Genomic DNA, 22,500 nt, shown 5'->3' on the forward strand with positions numbered 1-22,500 from the left:
TACTCTTGCACCCGTAGAACTGCAGTACCCGACGTCGAGAGCGAGGGGAACCTTTTATTGTCAATCCCCACTTCGTCACTGAACCCGATCTCGACGGACTGTCGGTTTCTTAAGGTGGCGTTTGTGGGGCGTATACTCACGACGCACCCCTAGGAGGCCCCGACAAGATCGGCGATAGCTTCTTGTTGGGTGTCCTGCCTCTAATTGTGGCTCCATGGTGGGTGTGGGGGCACATTCGTGAGTGAATTCGTAATTTCGTCAAGATGATAACCCCTGTTTCGGCTGCTTCTGGCTTACCTTTTCAGGCTCGTGGGGTGGGCGACCAAGCCCCCGAGTCGGTCCGTATTGGAAGACCGGGCTCTGTAGCCTCCGCTGCATTGGGCCCCGACCTTGCTCCTCCTTTGGCCTCTCTGACTCCTTCCCCTGGCTCCCCTCCCTCCTCTGTGGTTGGGTCGAGCCCCAAGCCCCCAGTGGTGACTACCTCGTCCCCTGGCGCGGCTCCTTCTCTAGTTGTAACTACTGCGCCTTTTAACCCCTCTCTCTCTGGGGGTTCTCACCGCCGTTCTCGTCACGGCCGCCCTCGCTCGATTCCTTCCGGTTCTGCTACCTATCAAGCCTTGTTTGGTCCCGCTTCGTGGGCCAAATATTTTGATCTCCTCCCTCTTGATTCTGCGCCTCCTGACGATTTCTCCCTTCATCGACATCTCATTGATTCCGTGGATGCCTCCATTACTTTTAACCCCACTCGTCTCGGTACGCGTGTCGTTGCTGCTCCTTCTCAGGATGCTGCTTCCCGCTTGGCTGCCTTATCCTGCCTTGGCGAGACCCCCGTTCGGGTCTTGAAGAACGTTCAGTTGAATGCCAGTGTTGGCACTATTTTGCTCCCGCCCCATGTTGCGACCGGTGTTCGGGACCTACGCGACTGCCACGACGATATTCGACATATCCTCGCTGCCCAGGGCCATTCTATTCTCCAGGTGGACACGTTTACTCGTCCCCCTCGTGGTAGTCGCCGTCAACCCCTCCGGGTTGTGAAGATTACCTTTGATGGTAGGACCCTTCCACCCTCTGTCATTCTTGCTGGTGCCAGGTGCTCTGTCCAGGAGTACGTTCCTTCTCCTCGGCTCTGCAACAAGTGCTGGAGGTTTGGGCATGGTGCCCTCCGCTGCTCCGGGACTGTCTCTCTCTGTCCTTTGTGTGGTGGCGAAGGTCACTCTAAGTCGGAGTGCGCTTCTCCCCAGGCTCGTTGCCTCAACTGCGGTGAGGCCCATCCTACCTTCTCCCGTGCGTGTGTCCATTACAAGCTTGAGGCAGCCGTCCTCAACTTGAAGCACCGGGAGCGTTTATCTTTTCCTGAGGCGAGGCGCCAGGTTCGCCGGCTCCCGCCTTATGCTAATATCTCTTATGCTCGCGTGTTGCGCTCTTCCTCTCCTCGTCCTTCCCGCCTTCCTCAGACTCACAACCGTTTCCAGGCCTTGGACCCTGATGCGCCCACTGCCCCCTCCTCTGTCCCTTTGGGTTCTCTCCCGAAGGATCCTCCTCCTGGTCCTCTGTCTGGGGTTCCCCTTCCTTCTACCCGGTCTGTCGTGTCTTCTGTGTCTCCTTCCTCGTCCCCCTCCGATCCTCCTTCCCATCCTCTTCCTCCATCTATCGGCTCTCCCCGCCGCCTGTCGGTGCGGGCGGATGTCCATCGCTCTCCTAACGGCCGTCGTGTGTGCTCTCGTTCGGCTTCTCCTGTTGAGACACTGGAATCCGTTGCCCGGTACGTAGTTGCTGGGACACCGGTCTCTTTAAGTCAGAAGCGTAAGCCTGGCTCCTCTCCTTCCTCTTCCCCGGCGGGTAAGAAGGCTTCGCTTTCTTCCTCGGCTCCTCCTTCTGGCTCTGTTGCTCCTTCCACTCCCGTTTCAGTGCTTGCGCCCCCTGTTCCTGCTATGGAGGTTTCTTTGGCCCCTGCTTCCCTTTCGGTTGCTGCTCTTGCTGGGGTGCGCTCCTCTCTTTCTACTCCCCCTCTTCCTGCTGCTGTCCTTGACTGCTCCTCTCCGTTGTCTCCTCCTCCTCCTCCTCCTCCGGACCCTGCCCGCCCACCTCTGATCTGTTCTCCCGTTTCCTTCCCTCCGTCTTTGCTCAGTTTACCCATGCCCCCTAACCCTGACTTTGCTGACCCTGATCCCGACCCTGATATTCTTTAACGTGCTCTGTTGGTCTTTCGCCTTTGTTTCTTCCTTGTTCTCTGTTTTTGTCCTTTCTCTTCTCGTCGTTGTCCATTCTTCAATGGAACGTTCGAGGTTATTACGCCAATTTCCTCGAACTCCAACTTCTGGTTTCGCGGTTTTCGCCCCTTTGTGTCTGTCTCCAGGAGCCGATGCTTGGTGCTCGTCCTGGTCGTTTTCGTGGCTATTCCTTTCTCTCCCCCCCCCCAGCCATTGCTGGGGCTTCTAATTCTTCTGCTCTCTTGATTCGGGCTGATGTTCCCTTTGTTCCTTTACTTTTTCCTTCGCCTCTCCATTGTTCTGCTGCTCGTATCTTTGTGGGCAAATGGTACACAGTTTGTTCCATTTATCTCCCCCTGAGTGTCCCGCTCTCTCTTCCTGATTTGAAACACCTCCTAGACTCCTTGCCGGAGCCTGTGCTCCTGCTGGGTGACTTCAATTGTCGTCATTCTCTTTGGGGTGACGTTCTGATGAATACCCGGGGTCGCCTCCTTGAGCCGTTTCTCCTCTCTTCTTCCCTGTCTCTTCTGAATTCTGGTGAGCCCACTCATTTGGACTCTCGAACTCGCACCCTTTCTTGTCTTGATCTTTCTCTCTGCTCTTCTTCTCTTTACTTGGATTTCACATGGCAGGTTCTTGATGACCTCCATGGAAGTGATCATTTCCCCATCCTTGTTTCCTTTTTCTCTTTTCGCCCTTCCCTCTCTTTCCCTAGGTGGCAGTTTGCTAAGGCGGACTGGACCCTATTTTCCCTCAGTGCTACTCTCTCTGACCTCTCCCTTCTGCCCCTCTCTCGCGCTCTCCTCCTTTTTCATGACACTGTCTTCGACGCTGCCCTCCGCTCTATTCCTCGCTCTTCCTCTCGGGGTCCACGGAAGTGCGTTCCCTGGTGGAATGCGGACTGTGCTCGGGCTGTCCGCTGTAAGCGTGCAGCCTGGAAGAAGCACCGCCGTAGGCAGACGACCGATTCTTTTCTTTTCTTTCGGAAAGCGAGTGCGGTGGCCCGTAGGGCCATCCGTACGGCTAAACGTGAATGTTGGGCATCTTATGTCTCGACAATTACGTCCGAAACCCCTCTGGCCCAGATCTGGAAGCGTATCCGCAAGATAGCGGGTAAGTTCGTTCCCGATGTTTCACCGGTCCTTCACCTCCATGATACTCTTGTGGCGGACCCGTTGCAGGTCGCTTCCGAACTGGGTTCCCACTTTTCTTCTGTTAGCTCTGGTCTTCATCTTCCCCAATCTTTCCTTCTTCGTAAACCTGTCCTTGAGTCTCGTCCTTTAGATTTCTGCACTCATCTTCAGCTTCCCTATAATGATCCCTTCTCTCTCTCTGAACTTCGTTCTGCCCTGGCCCTCTGCGGTTCTACGGCGGCGGGCTCCGATGGTATTCATTATGAGATGCTTCGCCATCTCCCTCCGAGCACGTCTCAGTATTTACTGAGTCTGTATAATCGGATCTGGGAGTCGTTGTCAGTCCCTGAGGACTGGCTCGATGCCGTTGTCCTCCCTGTTCGCAAACCGGGGTCTCTGGGTACTTCCCCTAAGGACTTTCGCCCTATTGCTCTCACAAGTTGTGTCTGCAAACTCTTTGAACGTATGGTTAACGTTCGTCTGATGTGGTTCCTGGAACACCATCACCTCCTCTCCCCTTCTCAATTTGGTTTCCGCAAGTGCCGCAGCACGACAGATGTCCTGGTGAACTTGGAGGTCTATATACGTACTGCTTTTGCTGCGAAGACCTCCGTTGTTGCCGTCCTTTTTGACCTAGAAAAGGCTTACGACACCACTTGGCGTTATCATATCCTATCTCAACTTCATTCTTTTGGCCTTCGTGGTCATCTCCCTCTCTTTCTCCGCAGCTTCCTCTCTCGTCGTTCCTTTCGGGTGCGCCTTGGTACCGCTCTCTCTCCCTCTTTTCAGCAATACGAAGGTGTGCCCCAGGGTAGTGTTCTGAGCACTACTCTTTTTCTGGTTGCCCTCAATGGTCTTCTTTCCTCTCTTCCTTCTGGTGTCTTCTCCGCTCTCTATGTCGATGATCTTACCCTTTGTTGTCAGGGTGATGATTCGCCTCTCCTTCAACGCCGGCTTCAACTTGCGATTGATGCCGTGTCGTCTTGGGCCACAGGTCATGGCTTCAAGTTCTCTACTTCTAAGACTTGTGCCATGACTTTTACGCGGAAACGGGTTGTTCTTCGTCCCTCTTTGTCACTTTATGGTCATCCCCTTGAATACAAAGATTCCGCGAAGCTTTTGGGGTTATTCCTTGACACTCGTTTGTCTTGGTCTCCCCATATCTCTTACCTCCGTGTTGAGTGCTCTAAGTCCCTTACCCTCCTTCGGGTCTTGTCCCATACTTCTTGGGGGGCAGATAGGCGCACTCTCCTTGCTTTACATTCCTCTCTCGTCCTGTCTAAGCTCGATTATGGTTGCCCTGCTTACTCGTCTGCTTCTCCTTCTACTCTTCGCCGTCTTGATGCTTTGCACCATACTGGGTTGCGCCTCGGTTCTGGTGCCTTTCGTTCGACTCCCGTCCTTAGCTTGTATGTTGACACTGGCTTCCTGTCTCTCCAGGACCGCCGTGATCGCTATTGTCTTCGCTATCTTGCGCGGTCCTTGCAACATCCTTCCTCTCGTCTCTGTCGTGCTTTAACTTTTACCCCTCCTGCGGTTCCTGTTCCTCTTCACCACCTCCCTCTTTCTGTCCGGTTATCTCGCCTGCAGGATTCTCTTTCCGTTCGTATTTCTGATGTTTCTCCTCGTGTTGTTCCTTCTTTGCCCCCGTGGAGGGTCCCTCTTCCGCGGTTTTGTACATCCTTGACTCGTATCACTAAAGCTTTTACCCCTCCTACAGTTCTAAAACGCCTTTTCCTCGAGCACTTTTCTTCTCACTCCCGCTCCGTTTCTGTCTTCACCGATGGGTCTAAGTCAGCGGACGGTGTTGGCTACTCTGTTGTTTTTCCTGATCGCACTTATATGTGTCGCTTGCCTCCGGAGACTAGCGTCTTTACAGCGGAACTTTATGCTATTCTCTATGCTCTTCGTCTCCTGCTTTCTCGTTGTCAGTCTTCCTTTGTGGTTGTTGTTGACTCTCGTAGTGCCCTCATGGCTCTCGGGTGCTTTAATCCAGTTCATCCGGTAGTTGTCGAGATCCAGCATTGGCTGTTTCTCGTTCACAGTAAATTTAAGTCGGTTGAGTTTTGTTGGGTTCCCAGCCATATTGGCGTGTCTTTAAATGAGCGTGCGGATGCTGCCGTTAAGGAAGCTGTCCGCTCTTGTCCCATCTCTCGTAAAGGCATTCCGTATTCCGACTTTTACCCGGTTATCCATTCCTCAGTCCTTACCCGTTGGCAGGCTTCTTGGTTGTCTGTTACTGGTAACAAGCTACGTACTCTTAAATGTTGTGTTTCCTCGTGGCCGTCCTCCTTCCACCGTAACCGGCGGTGGGAAACAGCTCTAGCGAGGTTGCGTATTGGCCATACTCGCTTAACCCATGGTCACTTGATGGAGCGCCGCCCTGCTCCTTATTGTCCTAGTTGCATTGTCCCTCTTACGGTCGTGCATGTCCTTCTTGAATGTCCTGACTTCCAGGACGAGCGTGTGTCTTGCTTTCCGACCGCCCCTCGCGGTCACCTGTCCCTCGATAGAATTCTTGGTGACTCGGATACTTTTGATATCGTTCGCCTTATGCGTTTTTGTTCTCGTATTGGCATCCTTGGTGATATTTAGCGCCCTCTGATTATTTTGCGTATTTGATGGTGCTACATAGCCTTCCCGGTTTGGTGCCTTCTTTTGATAATTACTTACTTACTTCAAAGCGTTATATGACAAAGAGTGCTGGGAAGACGGGACACCACGAGCGTAGCTCTCATCCTGTAACTACACTTGGGTAATTACACTTAGGTAATTACACACACACACACCCACACCCGCCCCCTGCCAGCACACACACCCGCCCCCTGCCAACACACACACACACACCCGCCCCCTGCCAACACACACACACACACACCCGCCCCCTGCCAACACACACACACACACACACACCCGCCCCCTGCCAACACACACACACACACACACCCGCCCCCTGCCAACACACACACACACACACCCGCCCCCTGCCAACACACACACACACACACACACACACACACACACACACACACACACACACACACACACACACACACACACACACACACACACACACACACACCCGCCCCCTGCCAACACACACACACACACACACACACACACACACACACACACACACACACACACACACACACACACACACACACACACACACACACACACACACCCGCCCCCTGCCAACACACACACACACACACACACACACCCGCCCCCTGCCAACGCGCGCGCGCACGCACACACACACACACACACACACACACACACACACACACACACACACACACACACACACACACACACACACACACACACACACACACACACCCCCCCCGCCCCCTGCCAACGCACACACACACACCCGCCCCCTGCCAACGCACACACACACACCCGCCCCCTGCCAACGCGCGCACACACACACACACACACACACACACACACACACACACACACACACACACACACACACACACACACACACACACACACACACACACACCCGCCCCCTGCCAACACACACACACACCCACCCCCTGCCAACGCAGACACACACACACACCCGCCCCCTGCCAGCACACACCCTGTGTGTATATATATATATACATATATGTATGTATTATATATATGTATATATATATACATAATATATATAATAAATATATATATATATATATATATATATATATATATATATATATATATATATATATATATATATTATTAAATATGACCGAAAAAGTAAGATTAATAATTCTAACACGAATTTTCTCAATCTTTCGTACATTACGCTTCACTGTTGGAGGTAAATCAAAAATCACTTCTCCAAAATTCATTTTTATTTCTAGTCTGACGCGACACGGGCGCGTTTCGTAAAACTTATTACATTTTCAAAGACTTCACAAATACACAACTGATTAGAACGTATCTCTGATTTTATATCTACATTTGAGTGAGGTGGTAAGGGTGATGTGGCATTAACACAAGACAGAACAGGAGGGGATATTAATAGGGTATTAAAAGTATCAACACAAGACAGAACAGAAACAATGGGTATTGAATAGAAGTGTTTGTAGAAAGCCTATTGGTCCATATTTCTTGATGTTTCTATATTGGAGCGGAGTCTTGAGGTGGGTAGAATATAGTTGTGCAATAATTGGCTGTTGATTGCTGGTGTTGACTTCTTGATGTGTAGTGCCTCGCAAACGTCAAGCCGCCTGCTATCGCTGTATCTATCGATGATTTCTGTGTTGTTTACTAGGATTTCTCTGGCGATGGTTTGGTTATGGGAAGAGATTATATGTTCCTTAATGGAGCCCTGTTGCTTATGCATCGTTAAACGCCTAGAAAGAGATGTTGTTGTCTTGCCTATATACTGGGTTTTTTGGAGCTTACAGTCCCCAAGTGGGCATTTGAAGGCATAGACGACATTAGTCTCTTTTAAAGCGTTCTGTTTTGTGTCTGGAGAGTTTCTCATGAGTAGGCTGGCCGTTTTTCTGGTTTTATAGTAAATCGTCAGTTGTATCCTCTGATTTTTGTCTGTAGGGATAACGTTTCTATTAACAATATCTTTCAGGACCCTTTCCTCCGTTTTATGAGCTGTGGAAAAGAAGTTCCTGTAAAATAGTCTAATAGGGGGTATAGGTGTTGTGTTAGTTGTCTCTTCAGAGGTTGCATGGCTTTTCACTTTCCTTCTTATGATGTCTTCGATGAAACCATTGGAGAAGCCGTTATTGACTAGGACCTGCCTTACCCTACAGAGTTCTTCGTCGACTTGCTTCCATTCTGAGCTGTGGCTGAGAGCACGGTCGACGTATGCGTTAACAACACTCCTCTTGTACCTGTCAGGGCAGTCGCTGTTGGCATTTAGGCACATTCCTATGTTTGTTTCCTTAGTGTAGACTGCAGTGTGGAAACCTCCGCCCTTTTCCATGACTGTTACATCTAGAAAAGGCAGCTTCCCATCCTTTTCCGTCTCGTAAGTGAAACGCAGCACGGAACTCTGCTCAAATGCCTCCTTCAGCTTCTGCAGATGTCTGACATCAGGTACCTGTGTAAAAATGTCGTCAACATACCTGCAGTATATGGCCGGTTTCAAGTTCATGTCGACTAAGACTTTTTGCTCGATGGTACCCATGTAGAAGTTTGCAAACAGGACACCTAGGGGAGAACCCATGGCGACCCCATCTACTTGCTTATACATGTGCCCATCCGGGCTCAAGAAGGGTGCCTCTTTAGTACAAGCTTGGAGTAGTTTCCTCAGAATACTTTCTGGCATGTCAAGAGGAGTACAGGCTGGATCACGATACACTCTGTCGGCTATCATTCCGATTGTCTCGTCCACAGGTACGTTGGTAAACAGCGATTCTACGTCCAACGAGGCTCTTATCCCTGTGGCCCGTGTGCCCCGCATTAAGTCCACAAATTCCTTTGGAGACTTCAGGCTGAAGGCGCAAGGAACATAAGGAGTCAGCAGGCCGTTGAGTCGCTTTGCCAGTCTGTACGTGGGTGTGGGTATCTGGCTAATGATTGGCCGAAGTGGGTTTCCAGGCTTGTGCGTCTTGACATTTCCATACGCATATCCAGGTTTATATTCCCCAATGATCTTTGGCAGGTGGAGTCCGGATTTCTTGGCGTTTACAGTTTCGATCAGTTTGTTGACCTTTGCTTTTAATTCGGCTGTAGTGTCCTTCGTTACCCTTTGGAACTTAGTTTGGTCAGAGAGTATGATGTTCATTTTCGCCAGATATTCGTCTTTTTTAAGAATGACATATATTGGCGACTTGTCACCTCTCCTGACAACTATCTCCTTGTTCTCACGAAGGCTTTTAGCTGCCGCTTTAAGCTCGGGGGACAGTATGGTGCTTCTGTAGTTGCCTCGATTCTTTCCTCCTTCTGCAATAAGTTCTGCTTGTAAGGTATCTTTGGTAGTGACCTTCTTTTGTGTCTCGAGGTCGAATATGTCGTCCAACAGAATTTCCAACTCTACTTTCCGGGCCATTTCACTCGGTCTGGACATAACATGACAGTTTATGCCCAGATTTAGGAGAGTGACTTGGTCCTCAGTGAGGTTAATTCCTGCAAGGTTCAGGAAGCCATCTCTTGGTCGTGGAATTGCCATAGGTCCTCCATATAATGTTGTTAGTTTCTTGATAATCCTTGTTTCAGTGCTGAGGTGATGTTGGTCTGTGAGGATGTCGAGGTGTTGTTCAATGCGGGTACGGATACTATGGTCGATGTTGCTATTTCTCCACTCGTTTGTAGCATGAAGTAGTTGCGTTTTGTTGTCTTTGATTTCATTCTCTGCCTTGTATATCTGATCACGAATCAGATCCTGGCGATATTTTATCGTGAAGGCTTGATTCCTTGCTGCTGGGTCGTGCACTTTAATATTAGTATATTTTGGTAGCAGTCTTTCCTGTAGACATATATTATTAAATATGACCGAAAAAGTAAGATTAATAATTCTAACACGAATTTTCTCAATCTTTCGTACATTACGCTTCACTGTTGGAGGTAAATCAAAAATCACTTCTCCAAAATTCATTTTTATTTCTAGTCTGACGCGACACGGGCGCGTTTTAGCCACTATTACGCAAAGCGTTTCGGGCATATATATATATATATATATATATACATTGAAATGGCAAAGTGATATATATGGAACAGTTTGCCAGAGACGACAGTACTGACGGGGCTGGTGGATTGTTTCAAGCGTAGGCTAGACAAGTATAAGAGCGGTTGTGGTTGGAGATAGAGGTGCTGCCTTGCTGCAATATCGTCTCTTTTTTGACATTATTGCAAATTAAGGGTTAAGACTAGAGATAATTAGACGGCTGAATATTAATTAGTTTTTTAATTTGGTTGTGGGGGGGGGGGGAATACTGTCAATCAGTAGTGAGGGATCTCCCTGGGCTGTTATGGTATGTAGGGGATTGTTAATTTATCATCAGTAATACAAGGTATATGTAGACGCCTAATTCCATCTACAATAATTAAGCTGTATTGTATAAGTATGTGGTGTGATATACAAGATTGTGGTTACATGTGATTGTGGTTATGTGGGTGCAGGCGGGGCGGCGGTGGGCGGAGTGGGCGGCGGCAAGACTGAGACCCTGACGAGTCTCGCGCGGGCGGCGGGGCACCACCTGGCCACCCTCACCTGCACCTCTTATACTCCGGCACAGGTACTCCTCCTTCCCTCGTCCCTCCCCCCCCCCTTGTGTTCCCTCGTCCCTCCCCCCCCTTGTGTTCCCTCGTCCCTCCCCCCTGTGTTCGCTCGTAACTCCCCCCCCTGTAGTCCCTCGCCCCTCCCCCCTGTGTTCGCTCGTAACTCCCCCCCCTGTGTTCCCTCGTCCCTCCCCCCCTGTGTTCCCTCGTCCCTCCCCCCTGTGTTCCCTCGTCCCTCACCCCCCCTGTGTTCCCTCGTCTCTTCCCCATCCCTGTGTTCCCTCGTCCCTCCCCCCCCTTGTGTTCCCTCGTCCCTCCACCCTGTGTTCGCTCGTAACTCCCCCCCTGTGTTCCCTCGTCCCTCCCCCCCTATGTTCCCTCGTCCCTCCCCCCCTGTGTTCCCTCGTCCCTCACCCCCCCTGTGTTCCCTCGTCCCTTCCCCATCCCTGTGTTCCCTCGTCCCTCCCCCCCCCTGTGTTCCCTCGTCCCTTCCCTTCCCTGTGTTCCCTCGTCCCTCCCCCCCCTGTGTTCCCTCGTCCCTTCCCTTCCCTGTGTTCCCTCGTCCCTCCCCCCCTTGTGTTCCCTCGTCCCTCCCCCCCCTGTGTTCCCTCGTCCCTTCCCCATCCCTGTGTTCCCTCGTCCCTCCCTCCCCCCTGTGTTCCCTCGTCCCTTCCCTTCCCTGTGTTCCCTCGTCCCTCCCCCCCTTGTGTTCCCTCGTCCCTCCCCCCCTGTGTTCCCTCGTCCCTCCCCCCCTGTGTTCCTCGTCCCTCCCCCCCTGTGTTCCCTCGTCCCTCCCCCCCTGTGTTCCCTCGTCCCTCCCCCCCCTGTGTTCCCTCGTCCCTCCCCCCCCTGTGTTCCCTCGTTCTGGTCCCTCCCCCCTCTGTGTTCCCTCGTCCTGGTCCCTCCCCCCGTGTTCCCTCGTCCTGGTTCCTCCCCCCTGTGTTCCCTCGTCCTGGTCCCCCCCTGGGTTCCCTCGTCCCTGTCCCCCCCTGTGTTCCCTAGTCCTGGTCTCTGCCCCCCCCCTGTGTTCCCTCGTCCTGGTCCCTGCCCCCCTTGTGTTCCCTCGTCCTGGTCCCCCCCTGTGTTCCATTGTCCTGGCCCCCCCCCGTGTTCCCTCGTCCTGGTCCCTGCCCCCCTTGTGTTCCCTCGTCCTAGTCCCCCCCCCCCTGTGTTCCCTCGTCCTGGTCCCTGCCCCCCCTTGTGTTCCCTCGTCCTGGTCCCCCCCGTGTTCCCTCGTCCTGGTCCCCCCCTGTGTTCCCTCGTCCCGGTCCCCCCCCCTGTGTTCCCTCGTACTGGTCCGCCCCCCTGTGTTCCCTCGTCCCGGTCCCCCCCCTGTGTTCCCTCGTCCTGGTCCGCCCCCCTGTGTTCCCTCGTCCCTCCCCCCCTGTGTTCCCTCGTCCTAGTCCCCCCCTGTGTTCCCTCGTCCTGGTCCCTGCCCCCCCTTGTGTTCCCTCGTCCTGGTCCCCCCCGTGTTCCCTCGTCCTGGTCCCCCCCTGTGTTCCCTCGTCCCGGTCCCCCCCCCCTGTGTTCCCTCGTCCTGGTCCGCCCCCCTGTGTTCCCTCGTCCCTCCCTCCCTGTGTTCCCTCGTCCCTCCCCCCCTGTGTTCCCTCGTCCCTCCCACCCCCTGTGTTCCCTCGTCCCTCCCCTGTGTTCCCTCGTCCCTCCTCCCCTGTGTTCCCTCGTCCTGGCCCCCCCGTGTGTTCCCTCGTTCTGGTCCCTCCCCCCCCTGTGTTCCCTCGTCCTGGTAACTCCCCCTATGTTCCCTCGTCCTGGTCCCCCCCATGTTCCCTCGTCCCTGCCCCCCCCCTGTGTTCCCTAGTCCTGGTCTCTGCCCCCCCTGTGTTCCCTCGTCCTGGTCCCTGCCCTCCCTGTGTTCCCTCGTCCTGGTCCCTGCCCCCCCTGTGTTCCCTCGTCCTGGTCACTGCCCCCCCCTGTGTTCCCTCGTCCTGATCCCTGCCCCCCCCCCTGTGTTCCCTCGTCCTGGTCCCCCCCCCTGTGTTCCCTCGTCCTGGTCCCCCCCCTGTGTTCCATCGTCCTGGTCCCCCCCCTGTGTTCCCTCGTCCTGGTCCCTGCCCCCCCCCTGTGTTCCCTCGTCCCTCACCCCCCCTGTGTTCCCTCGTCCCTTCCCCATCCCTGTGTTCCCTCGTCCCTCCCCCCCCCTGTGTTCCCTCGTCCCTTCCCTTCCCTGTGTTCCCTCGTCCCTCCCCCCCTTGTGTTCCCTCGTCCCTCCCCCCCTGTGTTCCCTCGTCCCTTCCCTTCCCTGTGTTCCCTCGTCCCTCCCCCCCCCTGTGTTCCCTCGTCCCTTCCCTTCCCTGTGTTCCCTCGTCCCTCCCCACCTTGTGTTCCCTCGTCCCTCCCCCCCCTGTGTTCCCTCGTCCCTTCCCCATCCCTGTGTTCCCTCGTCCCTCCCCCCCTTTGTTCCCTCGTCCCTTCCCTTCCCTGTGTTCCCTCGTCCCTCCCCCCCCTTGTGTTCCCTCGTCCCTCCCCCCCTGTGTTCCCTCGTCCCTCCCCCCTGTGTTCCTCGTCCCTCCCCCCTGTGTTCCCTCGTCCCTCCCCCCCCCCGTGTTCCCTCGTCCCTCCCCCCCTGTGTTCCCTCGTCCTGGCCCCCCCCCTGTGTTCCCTCGTTCTGGTCCCTCCCCCCTCTGTGTTCCCTCGTCCTGGTCCCTCCCCCCCTGTGTTCCCTCGTCCTGGTTCCTCCCCCCTGTGTTCCCTCGTCCTGGTCCCCCCCCTGTGTTCCCTCGTCCCTGTCCCCCCCCTGTGTTCCCTCGTCCCTGTCCCCCCCTGTGTTCCCTAGTCCTGGTCTCTGCCCCCCCTGTGTTCCCTCGTCCTGGTCCCTGCCCCCCTTGTGTTCCCTCGTCCTGGTCCCCCCCTGTGTTCCATTGTCCTGCCCCCCCCCCGTGTTCCCTCGTCCTGGTCCCTGCCCCCCTTGTGTTCCCTCGTCCTAGTCCCCCCCCTGTGTTCCCTCGTCCTGGTCCCTTCCCCCCCTTGTGTTCCCTCGTCCTGGTCCCCCCCGTGTTCCCTCGTCCTGGTCACCCCCGTGTTCCCTCGTCCTGGTCCCCCCCTGTGTTCCCTCGTCCCGGTCCCCCCCCTGTGTTCCCTCGTCCTGGTCCGCCCCCCTGTGTTCCCTCGTCCCTCCCCTGCCCCGTGTTCCCTCGTCCTAGTCCCCCCCCTGTGTTCCCTCGTCCTGGTCCCTGCCCCCCCTTGTGTTCCCTCGTCCTGGTCCCCCCCGTGTTCCCTCGTCCTGGTCCCCCCCTGTGTTCCCTCGTCCCGGTCCCCCCCCCCCTGTGTTCCCTCGTCCTGGTCCGCCCCCCTGTGTTCCCTCGTCCCTCCCCCCCTGTGTTCCCTCGTCCCTCCTCCCCTGTGTTCCCTCGTCCCTCGTCCCCTGTGTTCCCTCGTCCCTCCTCCCCTGTGTTCCCTCGTCCTGGCCCCCCCCCCTGTGTTCCCTCGTTCTGGTCCCTCCCCCCCCTGTGTTCCCTCGTCCTGGTCCCTCCCCCCCTGTGTTCCCTCGTCCTGGTTCCTCCCCCCTATGTTCCCTCGTCCTGGTCCCCCCCCCCATGTTCCCTCGTCCCTGTCCCCCCCTGTGTTCCCTAGTCCTGGTCTCTGCCCCCCTGTGTTCCCTCGTCCTGGTCCCTGCCCCCCTGTGTTCCCTCGTCCTGGTCCCTGCCCCCCTGTGTTCCCTCGTCCTGGTCCCTGCCCCCCCTTGTTCCCTCGTCCTGATCCCTGCCCCCCCCCCTGTGTTCCCTCGTCCTGGTCCCCCCCCTGTGTTCCCTCGTCCTGGTCCCTGCCCCCCCTGTGTTCCCTCGTCCTGGTCCCCCCCGTGTTCCCTCGTCCTGGTCCCCCCCCCCTATGTTCCCTCGTCCTGGTCCGCCCCCCTGTGTTCCCTCGTCCTGGTCCCCCCCTGTGTTCCCTCGTCCTGGTCCCCCCCCTGTGTTCCCTCGTCCTGGTCCCCCCCCTGTGTTCCCTCGTCACTGTCCCCCCTTGTGATCCCTAGTCCTGGTCTCTGCCCCCCCTGTGTTCCCTCGTCCTGGTCCCCCCCTGTGTTCCCTCGTCCTGGTCCCCCCCTGTGTTCCCTCGTCCTGGTCCCCCCCCCCCTGTGTTCCCTCGTTCCACCCCCCCTGTGTTCCCTCGTCCCTCCTCCCCCAGTGTTCCCTCGTTCCTCCCTCCCCTGTGTTCCCTCGTCCCTCCCCCCCTGTGTTCCCTCGTCCCTCCCCCCGTGTTCCCTCGTCCCTCCCCCCCTGTGTTCCCTCGTCCCTCCCCCCCTGTGTTCCCTCGTCCCTCCACCCTGTGTTCCCTCGTCTCTTCTGCCCTGTGTTCCCTCGTCCCACCACCCTGTGTTCCCTCGTCCCTCCCCCCCCTCTGTTCCCTCGTCCCTCCCCCCCCTGTGTTCCCTCGTCCCTCCCCCCCTGTGTTCCCTCGTCCCTCCCCCCCTGTGTTCCCTCGTCCCTCCCCCCCTGTGTTCCCTCGTCCCTCCCCCCTGTGTTCCCTCGTCCCTCCCCCCTTGTTCCCTCGTCCCTCCCCCCCCATGTGTTCCCTCGTCCCTCCCCTTCCTGTGTTCCCTCGTCCCTCCCCCCCCCCGTGTTCCCTCGTCCTTCCCGCCCCCTGTGTTCCCTCGTCCCTCCCCCCCCATATTGTTCCCTCGTCCTGGCCCCCCCGTGTGTTCCCTCGTCCTGTTCCGTCCCCCCCTGTGTTCCCTCGTCCTGGTCCCCCGCCTGTGTTCCCTCGTCCTGGTCCCTCCCCCGTGTTCCCTCGCTCTGGTTCCTGCCCCCCTGTGTTCCCTCGTCCTGGTCCCTCCCTGTGGTCCCTCGTCCTGGTCCCCCCCTGTGTTCCCTCGTCCTGGTCTCCTCCCTTTGTGTTCCCTCGTCCTGGTCCCGCCCCCTGTGATCCCTCGTCCTGGTCCCCCCCCCCTGTGTTCCCTCGTCCTGGTCCCCCCTTGTGTTCCATCGTCTTCGTCACTCCACCCCCCTGTGTTCCCTCGTCTTGGTCCCTCCTCCCCTGTGTTCCCTCGTCCTGGTCCTCCCCTGTGTTCCCTCGTCCTGGTCCCCCCCCCCACTGTGTTCCCTCGTCCTGTTCCCCCCCTCCTGTGTTCCCTCGTCCTGTTCCCCCCCCTGTGTTCCCTTGTCCTGGTCCCCCTCCCCCCTGTGTTCCCCCGTCCTGGTCCCTCCCCCCTCCTGTGTTCCCTCGTCCTGGTCCCCCCCCTGTGTTCCCTCGTCCTGGTCCCCCCCCTGTGTTCCCTCGTCCTGGTCCCTGCCCCCCCCCCTGTGTTCCCTCGTCCCTCACCCCCCCTGTGTTCCCTCGTCCCTTCCCCATCCCTGTGTTCCCTCGTCCCTCCCCCCCCCCTGTGTTCCCTCGTCCCTTCCCTTCCCTGTGTTCCCTCGTCCCTCCCCCCTTGTGTTCCCTCGTCCCTCCCCCCCTGTGTTCCCTCGTCCCTTCCCTTCCCTGTGTTCCCTCGTCCCTCCCCCCCTGTGTTCCCTCGTCCCTTCCCTTCCCTGTGTTCCCTCGTCCCTCCCCCCCTTGTGTTCCCTCGTCCCTCCCCCCCTGTGTTCCCTCGTCCCTTCCCCATCCCTGTGTTCCCGCGTCCCTCCCCCCGTTGTTCCCTCGTCCCTTCCCTTCCCTGTGTTCCCTCGTCCCTCCCCCCCCTTGTGTTCCCTCGTCCCTCCCCCCCTGTGTTCCCTCGTCCCTCCCCCCCTGTGTTCCTCGTCCCTCCCCTCCTGTGTTCCCTCGTCCCTCCCCCCCTGTGTTCCCTCGTCCCTCCCCCCCTGTGTTCCCTCGTCCCTCCCCCCCTGTGTTCCCTCGTCCTGGCCCCCCCCCCCTGTGTTCCCTCGTTCTGGTCCCTCCCCCCCTGTGTTCCCTCGTCCTGGTTCCTCCCCCCTGTGTTCCCTCGTCCTGGTCCCCCCCCTGTGTTCCCTCGTCCCTGTCCCCTCCTGTGTTCCCTAGTCCTGGTCTCTGCCCCCCCTGTGTTCCCTCGTCCTGGTCCCTGCCCCCCTTGTGTTCCCTCGTCCTGGTCCCCCCCTGTGTTCCATTGTCCTGCCCCCCCCCGTGTTCCCTCGTCCTGGTCCCTGCCCCCCTTGTGTTCCCTCGTCCTAGTCCCCCCCCTGTGTTCCCTCGTCCTAGTCCCCCCCCCTGTGTTCCCTCGTCCTGGTCCCTGCCCCCCCCCTTGTGTTCCCTCGTCCTGGTCCCCCCCGTGTTCCCTCGTCCTGGTCCCCCCCTGTGTTCCCTCGTCCCGGTCCCCCCCCTGTGTTCCCTCGTCCTGGTCCGCCCCCCTGTGTTCCCTCGTCCCTCCCCTGCCCCGTGTTCCCTCGTCCTAGTCCCCCCCCTGTGTTCCCTCGTCCTGGTCCCTGCTCCCCCTTGTGTTCCCTCGTCCTGGTCCCCCCCGTGTTCCCTCGTCCTGGTCCCCCCCGTGTGTTCCCTCGTCCCGGTCCCCCCCCCCCTGTGTTCCCTCGTCCTGGTCCGCCCCCCCTGTGTTCCCTCGTCCTGGTCCGCTCCCCCTGTGTTCCCTCGTCCCTCCCCCCCTGTGTTCCCTCGTCCCTCCCCCCCTGTGTTCCCTCGTCCCTCCTCCCCTGTGTTCCCTCGTCCTGGCCCCCCCCCTGTGTTCTCTCGTTCTGGTCCCTCCCCCCCCTGTGTTCCCTCGTCCTGGTCCCTCCCCCCCTGTGTTCCCTCGTCCTGGTTCCTCCCCCCTATGTTCCCTCGTCCTGGTCCCCCCCCCATGTTCCCTCGTCCCTGTCCCCCCCCTGTGTTCCCTAGTCCTGGTCTCTGCCCCCCTGTGTTCCCTCGTCCTGGTCCCTGCCCCCCCTGTGTTCCCTCGTCCTGGTCCCTGCCCCCCCTGTGTTCCCTCGTCCTGGTCCCTGCCCCCCCCCCGTGTTCCCTCGTCCTGATCCCTGCCCCCCCCCTGTGTTCCCTCGTCCTGGTCCCCCCCCTGTGTTCCCTCGTCCTGGTCCCTGCCCCCCCCTGTGTTCCCTCGTCCTGGTCCCCCCCGTGTTCCCTCGTCCTGGTCCCCCCCCCCGTGTTCCCTCGTCCTGGTCCCCCCCCCTATGTTCCCTCGTCCTGGTCCGCCCCCCTGTGTTCCCTCGTCCTGGTCCCCCCCCCCTGTGTTCCCTCGTCCTGGTCCCTGCCCCCCCTGTGTTCCCTCGTCCTGGTCCCTGCCCCCCCCCCCCGTGTTCCCTCGTCCTGATCCCTGCCCCCCCCCTGTGTTCCCTCGTCCTGGTCCCCCCCTGTGTTCCCTCGTCCTGGTCCCTGCCCCCCCCTGTGTTCCCTCGTCCTGGTCCCCCCCCGTGTTCCCTCGTCCTGGTCCCCCCCCCGTGTTCCCTCGTCCTGGTCCCCCCCCCTATGTTCCCTCGTCCTGGTCCGCCCCCCTGTGTTCCCTCGTCCTGGTCCCCCCCCCTGTGTTCCCTCGTCCTGGTCCCCCCCCTGTGTTCCCTCGTCCTGGTCCCCCCCCTGTGTTCCCTCGTCACTGTCCCCCCCTTGTGATCCCTAGTCCTGGTCTCTGCCCCCCCTGTGTTCCCTCGTCCTTTCCCCCCCTGTGTTCCCTCGTCCTGGTCCCCCCCCTGTGTTCCCTCGTCCTGGTCCCCCCCCTGTGTTCCCTCGTTCCACCCCCCCTGTGTTCCCTCGTCCCTCCTCCCCCAGTGTTCCCTCGTCCCTCCCTCCCCTGTGTTCCCTCGTCCCTCCCCCCCTGTGTTCCCTCGTCCCTCCCCCCTGTGTTCCCTCGTCCCTCCCCCCATGTGTTCCCTCGTCCCTCCCCCCATGTGTTCCCTCGTCCCTCAACCCCCTGTGTTCCCTCGTTCCTCCACCCTGTGTTCCCTCGTCTCTTCTGCCCTGTGTTCCCTCGTCCCACCACCCTGTGTTCCCTCGTCCCTCCCCCCCTCTGTTCCCTCGTCCCTCCCCCCCCTGTGTTCCCTCGTCCCTCCCCCCCTGTGTTCCCTCGTCCCTCCCCCCTGTGTTCCCTCGTCCCTCCCCCCTTGTTCCCTCGTCCCCCCCCCCTGTGTTCCCTCGTCCCTCCCCTTCCTGTGTTCCCTCGTCCCTCCCCCCCCCGTGTTCCCTCGTCCTTCCCGCCCCCTGTGTTCCCTCGTCCCTCCCCCCCCTTTTTGTTCCCTCGTCCTGGCCCCCCCGTGTGTTCCCTCGTCCTGTTCCGTCCCCCCCTGTGTTCCCTCGTCCTGGTCCCCCGCCTGTGTTCCCTCGTCCTGGTCCCTCCCCTCTGTGTTCCCTCGCTCTGGTCCCTGCCCCCCTGTGTTCCCTCGTCCTGGTCCCTCCCTGTGGTCCCTCGTCCTGGTCCCCCCCTGTGTTCCCTCGTCCTGGTCTCCTCCCCCTGTGTTCCCTCGTCCTGGTCCCGCCCCCTGTGATCCCTCGTCCTGGTCCCCCCTCCTGTGTTCCCTCGTCCTGGTCCCCCCTTGTGTTCCATCGTCTTCGTCACTCCACCCCCCCGTGTTCCCTCGTCTTGGTCCCTCCTCCCCTGTGTTCCCTCGTCCTGGTCCCCCCCTGTGTTCCCTCGTCCTGGTTCCCCCCCCACTGTGTTCCCTCGTCCTGTTCCCCCCCCCTGTGTTCCCTCGTCCTGGTCCCCCTCCCCCCTGTGTTCCCCCGTCCTGGTCCCTCCCCCCTCCTGTGTTCCCTCGTCCTGGTCCCCCCCCCTGTGTTCCCCCGTCCTGGTCCCTCCCCCCCCCCTGTGTTCCCTCGTCCTGGTCCCCCCCCCTGTGTTCCCCCGTCCTGGTCCCTCCCCCCCCCCCCCCTGTGTTCCCTCGGCCTGGTCCTTCCCCCCCCTGTGTTCCCTCGGCCTGGTCCTTCCCCCCCCCCCTGTGTTCCCTCGGCCTGGTCCTTCCCCCCCCTGTGTTCCCTCGGCCTGGTCCTTCCCCCCCCCCTGTGTTCCCTCGTCCTGGTCCCCCCCCCTGTGTTCCCTCGGCCTTGTCCTTCCCCCCCCCTGTGTTCCCTCGGCCTGGTCCTTCCCTCCCCCCCTGTGTTCCCTCGTCCCTCCCCCCGCCTGTGTTCCCTCGTCCCTCCCCCCTGTGTTCCCTCGTCGTTCCCCCCTGTGTTCCCTCGTCGTTCCCCCCTGTGTTCCCTCGTCGTTCCCCCCCTGTGTTTCCTCGTCGTTCCCCCCTGTGTTCCCTCGTCGTTCCCCCCCTGTGTTCCCTCGTCGTTCCCCCCCTGTGTTCCCTCGTCCTGGTCCCCCCCCTGTGTTCCCTCGGCCTTGTCCTTCCCCCCCCCCTGTGGTCCCTCGGCCTGGTCCTTCCCTCCCCCCCTGTGTTCCCTCGTCCCTCCCCCCGCCTGTGTTCCCTCGTCCCTCCCCCTGTGTTCCCTCGTCGTTCCCCCCCTGTGTTCCCTCGTCGTTCCCCCCCTGTGTTCCCTCGTCCCTCCCCCCCTGTGTTCCCTCGTCCCTCCCCCCCCCCCCTGTGTTTCCTCGTCCCTCCCCCCCCTGTGTTTCCTCGTCCCTCCCTTCCCTGTGTTCCCTCGTCCCTCCCCCCCCTGTGTTCCCTCGTCCCACCCCACCCAGTGTTCCCTAGTCCCTCCCCCCCCCCCTGTGTTCCCTCGTCCCTCCCCCCCCTGTGTTCCCTCGTCCCTCCCCCCCCCCCCCCTGTGTTCCCTCGTCCCTCCCCACCCTGTGTTCCCTCGTCCTGGTCCGCCCCCCTGTGTTCCCTCGTCCTGGTCCCCCCCTGTGTTCCCTCGTCCTGGTCCCCCTCCCCCCTGTGTTCCCCCGTCCTGGTCCCTCCCCCCTCCTGTGTTCCCTCGTCCTGGTCCCCCCCCTGTGTTCCCCCGTCCTGGTCCCTCCCCCCCCCTGTGTTCCCTCGGCCTGGTCCTTCCCCCCCCTGTGTTCCCTCGGCCTGGTCCTTCCCCCCCCCCTGTGTTCCCTCGGCCTGGTCCTTCCCCCCCCCCTGTGTTCCCTCGGCCTGGTCCTTCCCCCCCCCCTGTGTTCCCTCGTCCTGGTCCCCCCCCCCTGTGTTCCCTCGGCCTTGTCCTTCCCTCCCCCCCTGTGTTCCCTCGTCCCTCCCCCCGCCTGTGTTCCCTCGTCCCTCCCCCCTGTGTTCCCTCGTCGTTCCCCCCTGTGTTCCCTCGTCGTTCCCCCCTGTGTTCCCTTGTCGTTCCCCCCCTGTGTTCCCTCGTCGTTCCCCCCCTGTGTTCCCTCGTCGTTCCCCCCCTGTGTTCCCTCGTCCCTCCCCCCCGCCTGTGTTCCCTCGTCCCTCCCCCCTGTGTTCCCTCGTCGTTCCCCCCTGTGTTCCCTCGTCCCTCCCCCCCGCCTGTGTTCCCTCGTCCCTCCCCCCCGCCTGTGTTCCCTCGTCCCTCCCCCCTGTGTTCCCTCGTCGTTCCCCCCTGTGTTCCCTCGTCCCTCCCCCCCCCTGTGTTCCCTTGTCCCTCCCCCCCTGTGTTCCCTCGTCCCTCCCCCCCCCCGTGTTTCCTCGTCCCTCCCCCCCCCCCTGTGTTTCCTCGTCCCTCCCTTCCCTGTGTTCCCTCGTCCCTCCCCCCCCCTGTGTTCCCTCGTCCCTCCCCACCCTGTGTTCCCTAGTCCCTCCCCCCCCCTGTGTTCCCTCGTCCCTCCCCCCCCCTGTGTTCCCTCGTCCCTCCCCCCCCCTGTGTTCCCTCGTCCCTCCCCACCCTGTGTTCCCTCGTCCCTCCCCTCCCTGTGTTCCCTCGTCCCTCCCCCCTTGTGTTCCCTCGTCCCTCCCCCCCTGTGTTCCCTCGTCCCTCCCCCCCCTGTGTTCCCTCGTCCCTCCCCCCTGTGTTCCCTCGTCCCTCCCCCCCTGTGTTCCCTCGTCCCTCCCCCCCTGTGTTCCCTCGTCCCTCCCCCCGCTTGTGTTCCCTCGTCCCTCCCCCCTGTGTTCCCTCGTCCCCCCCCTGTGTTCCCTCGTCCCCCCCCTGTGTTCCCTCGTCCCTCCCCCCCCTTTCTTCCCTCGTCACTCCCCCCCTGTGTTCCCTCGTCCCTCCCCCCTGTGTTCCCTCGTCCCTCCCCCCCTGTGTTCCCTCGTCCCTCCCCCCCTGTGTTCCTTCGTCTCTTCCCCCCCCCTGTGTTCCCTCGTCCCACCCCCCCTGTGTTCCCTCGTCCCCCCCCCTGTGTTCCCTCGTACCCCTCCCCTGTGTTCGCTCGTCCTTCCCCCCCCCCTGTGTTCCCTCGTCCCTCCCCTCTCCCCCTGTGTTCCCTCGTCCCTTCCCTCCCCCCTGTGTTCCCTCGTCCCTCCCCCCTGTGTTCCCTCGTCCCTCCCCCCCCTGTGTTCCCTCGTCCCTCCCCCCCCTGTGTTCCCTTGTCCCTCCACCCTGTGTTCCCTCGTCCCTCCCCCCCCTGTGTTCCCTCGTCCCTCCCCCCCCTGTGTTCCCTCGTCCCTCCCCCCCCTGTGTTCCCTCGTCCCTCCCCCCCCTGTGTTCCCTCGTCACTTCCCCCCTGTGTTCCCTCGTCCCTCCCCCCCCTGTGTTCCCTTGTCCCTCCCCCCCTGTGTTCCCTCGTCCTTCCCCCTTGTGTTCCCTCGTCCCTCCCCCCCCTGTGTTCCCTCGTCCCTCCCCCCCTGTGTTCCCTCGTCCTGGCCCCCCCCCTTGTGTTCCCTCGTCCTGGTCCCTCCACCAAGTGTTCCTTCGTCCTGGTCCCCCCCCTGTGTTTCCTCGTCCTTTCCCCCCCCCCCCCTGTGTTCCCTCGTCCTGGTCCCTCCCCCTGGATTTCCTCGTCCTGGTCCCCCCCTCCTATGTTCCCTCGTCCTGGTCCCCCCTGTGTTCCCTTGTCCTGGTCCCTCCCCTCCCATGTGTTCCCTCGTCTTGGTCCCTCCCCCCCCTGTGTTCCCTCGTCCTGGTCCCCCCCCCGTGTTCCCACGTCCTGGTCCCCCTCCCTGTGTTCCCTCGTCCTGGTCCCCCCCTGTGTTCCCTCGTCCAGGTCCCTCCCCCCCTGTGTTCCCTCGTCCTGGTCCCCCCCCCCTGTGTTCCCTCGTCCTGGTCCCCCCTGTGTTCCCTCGTCCTTGTCCCTCCCCCCTGTGTTCCTTCATCCTGATCCCCCCCCCCTGTGTTCCCTCGTC

At 60.1% G+C, this 22,500-nt stretch overlaps 1 protein-coding gene across 2 annotated transcripts in view; it reads left to right on the forward strand.

Moving 5' to 3' along the window:
• Positions 1-22,500, forward strand: part of LOC123757021 (dynein axonemal heavy chain 6-like) — a 253,215-nt gene that overhangs the window by 75,733 nt on the left and 154,982 nt on the right. For both annotated transcript variants that reach the window (XM_069329440.1, XM_069329439.1), the window contains exon 22: positions 10,430-10,545. In XM_069329440.1, coding sequence (XP_069185541.1) covers positions 10,430-10,545 — 116 coding nt within the window. The remainder of the gene's footprint in view (positions 1-10,429; positions 10,546-22,500) is intronic.

This window comes from Procambarus clarkii, chromosome 22 (assembly GCF_040958095.1).
Source record: "Procambarus clarkii isolate CNS0578487 chromosome 22, FALCON_Pclarkii_2.0, whole genome shotgun sequence".
Taxonomy (NCBI): domain Eukaryota; kingdom Metazoa; phylum Arthropoda; class Malacostraca; order Decapoda; family Cambaridae; genus Procambarus; species Procambarus clarkii.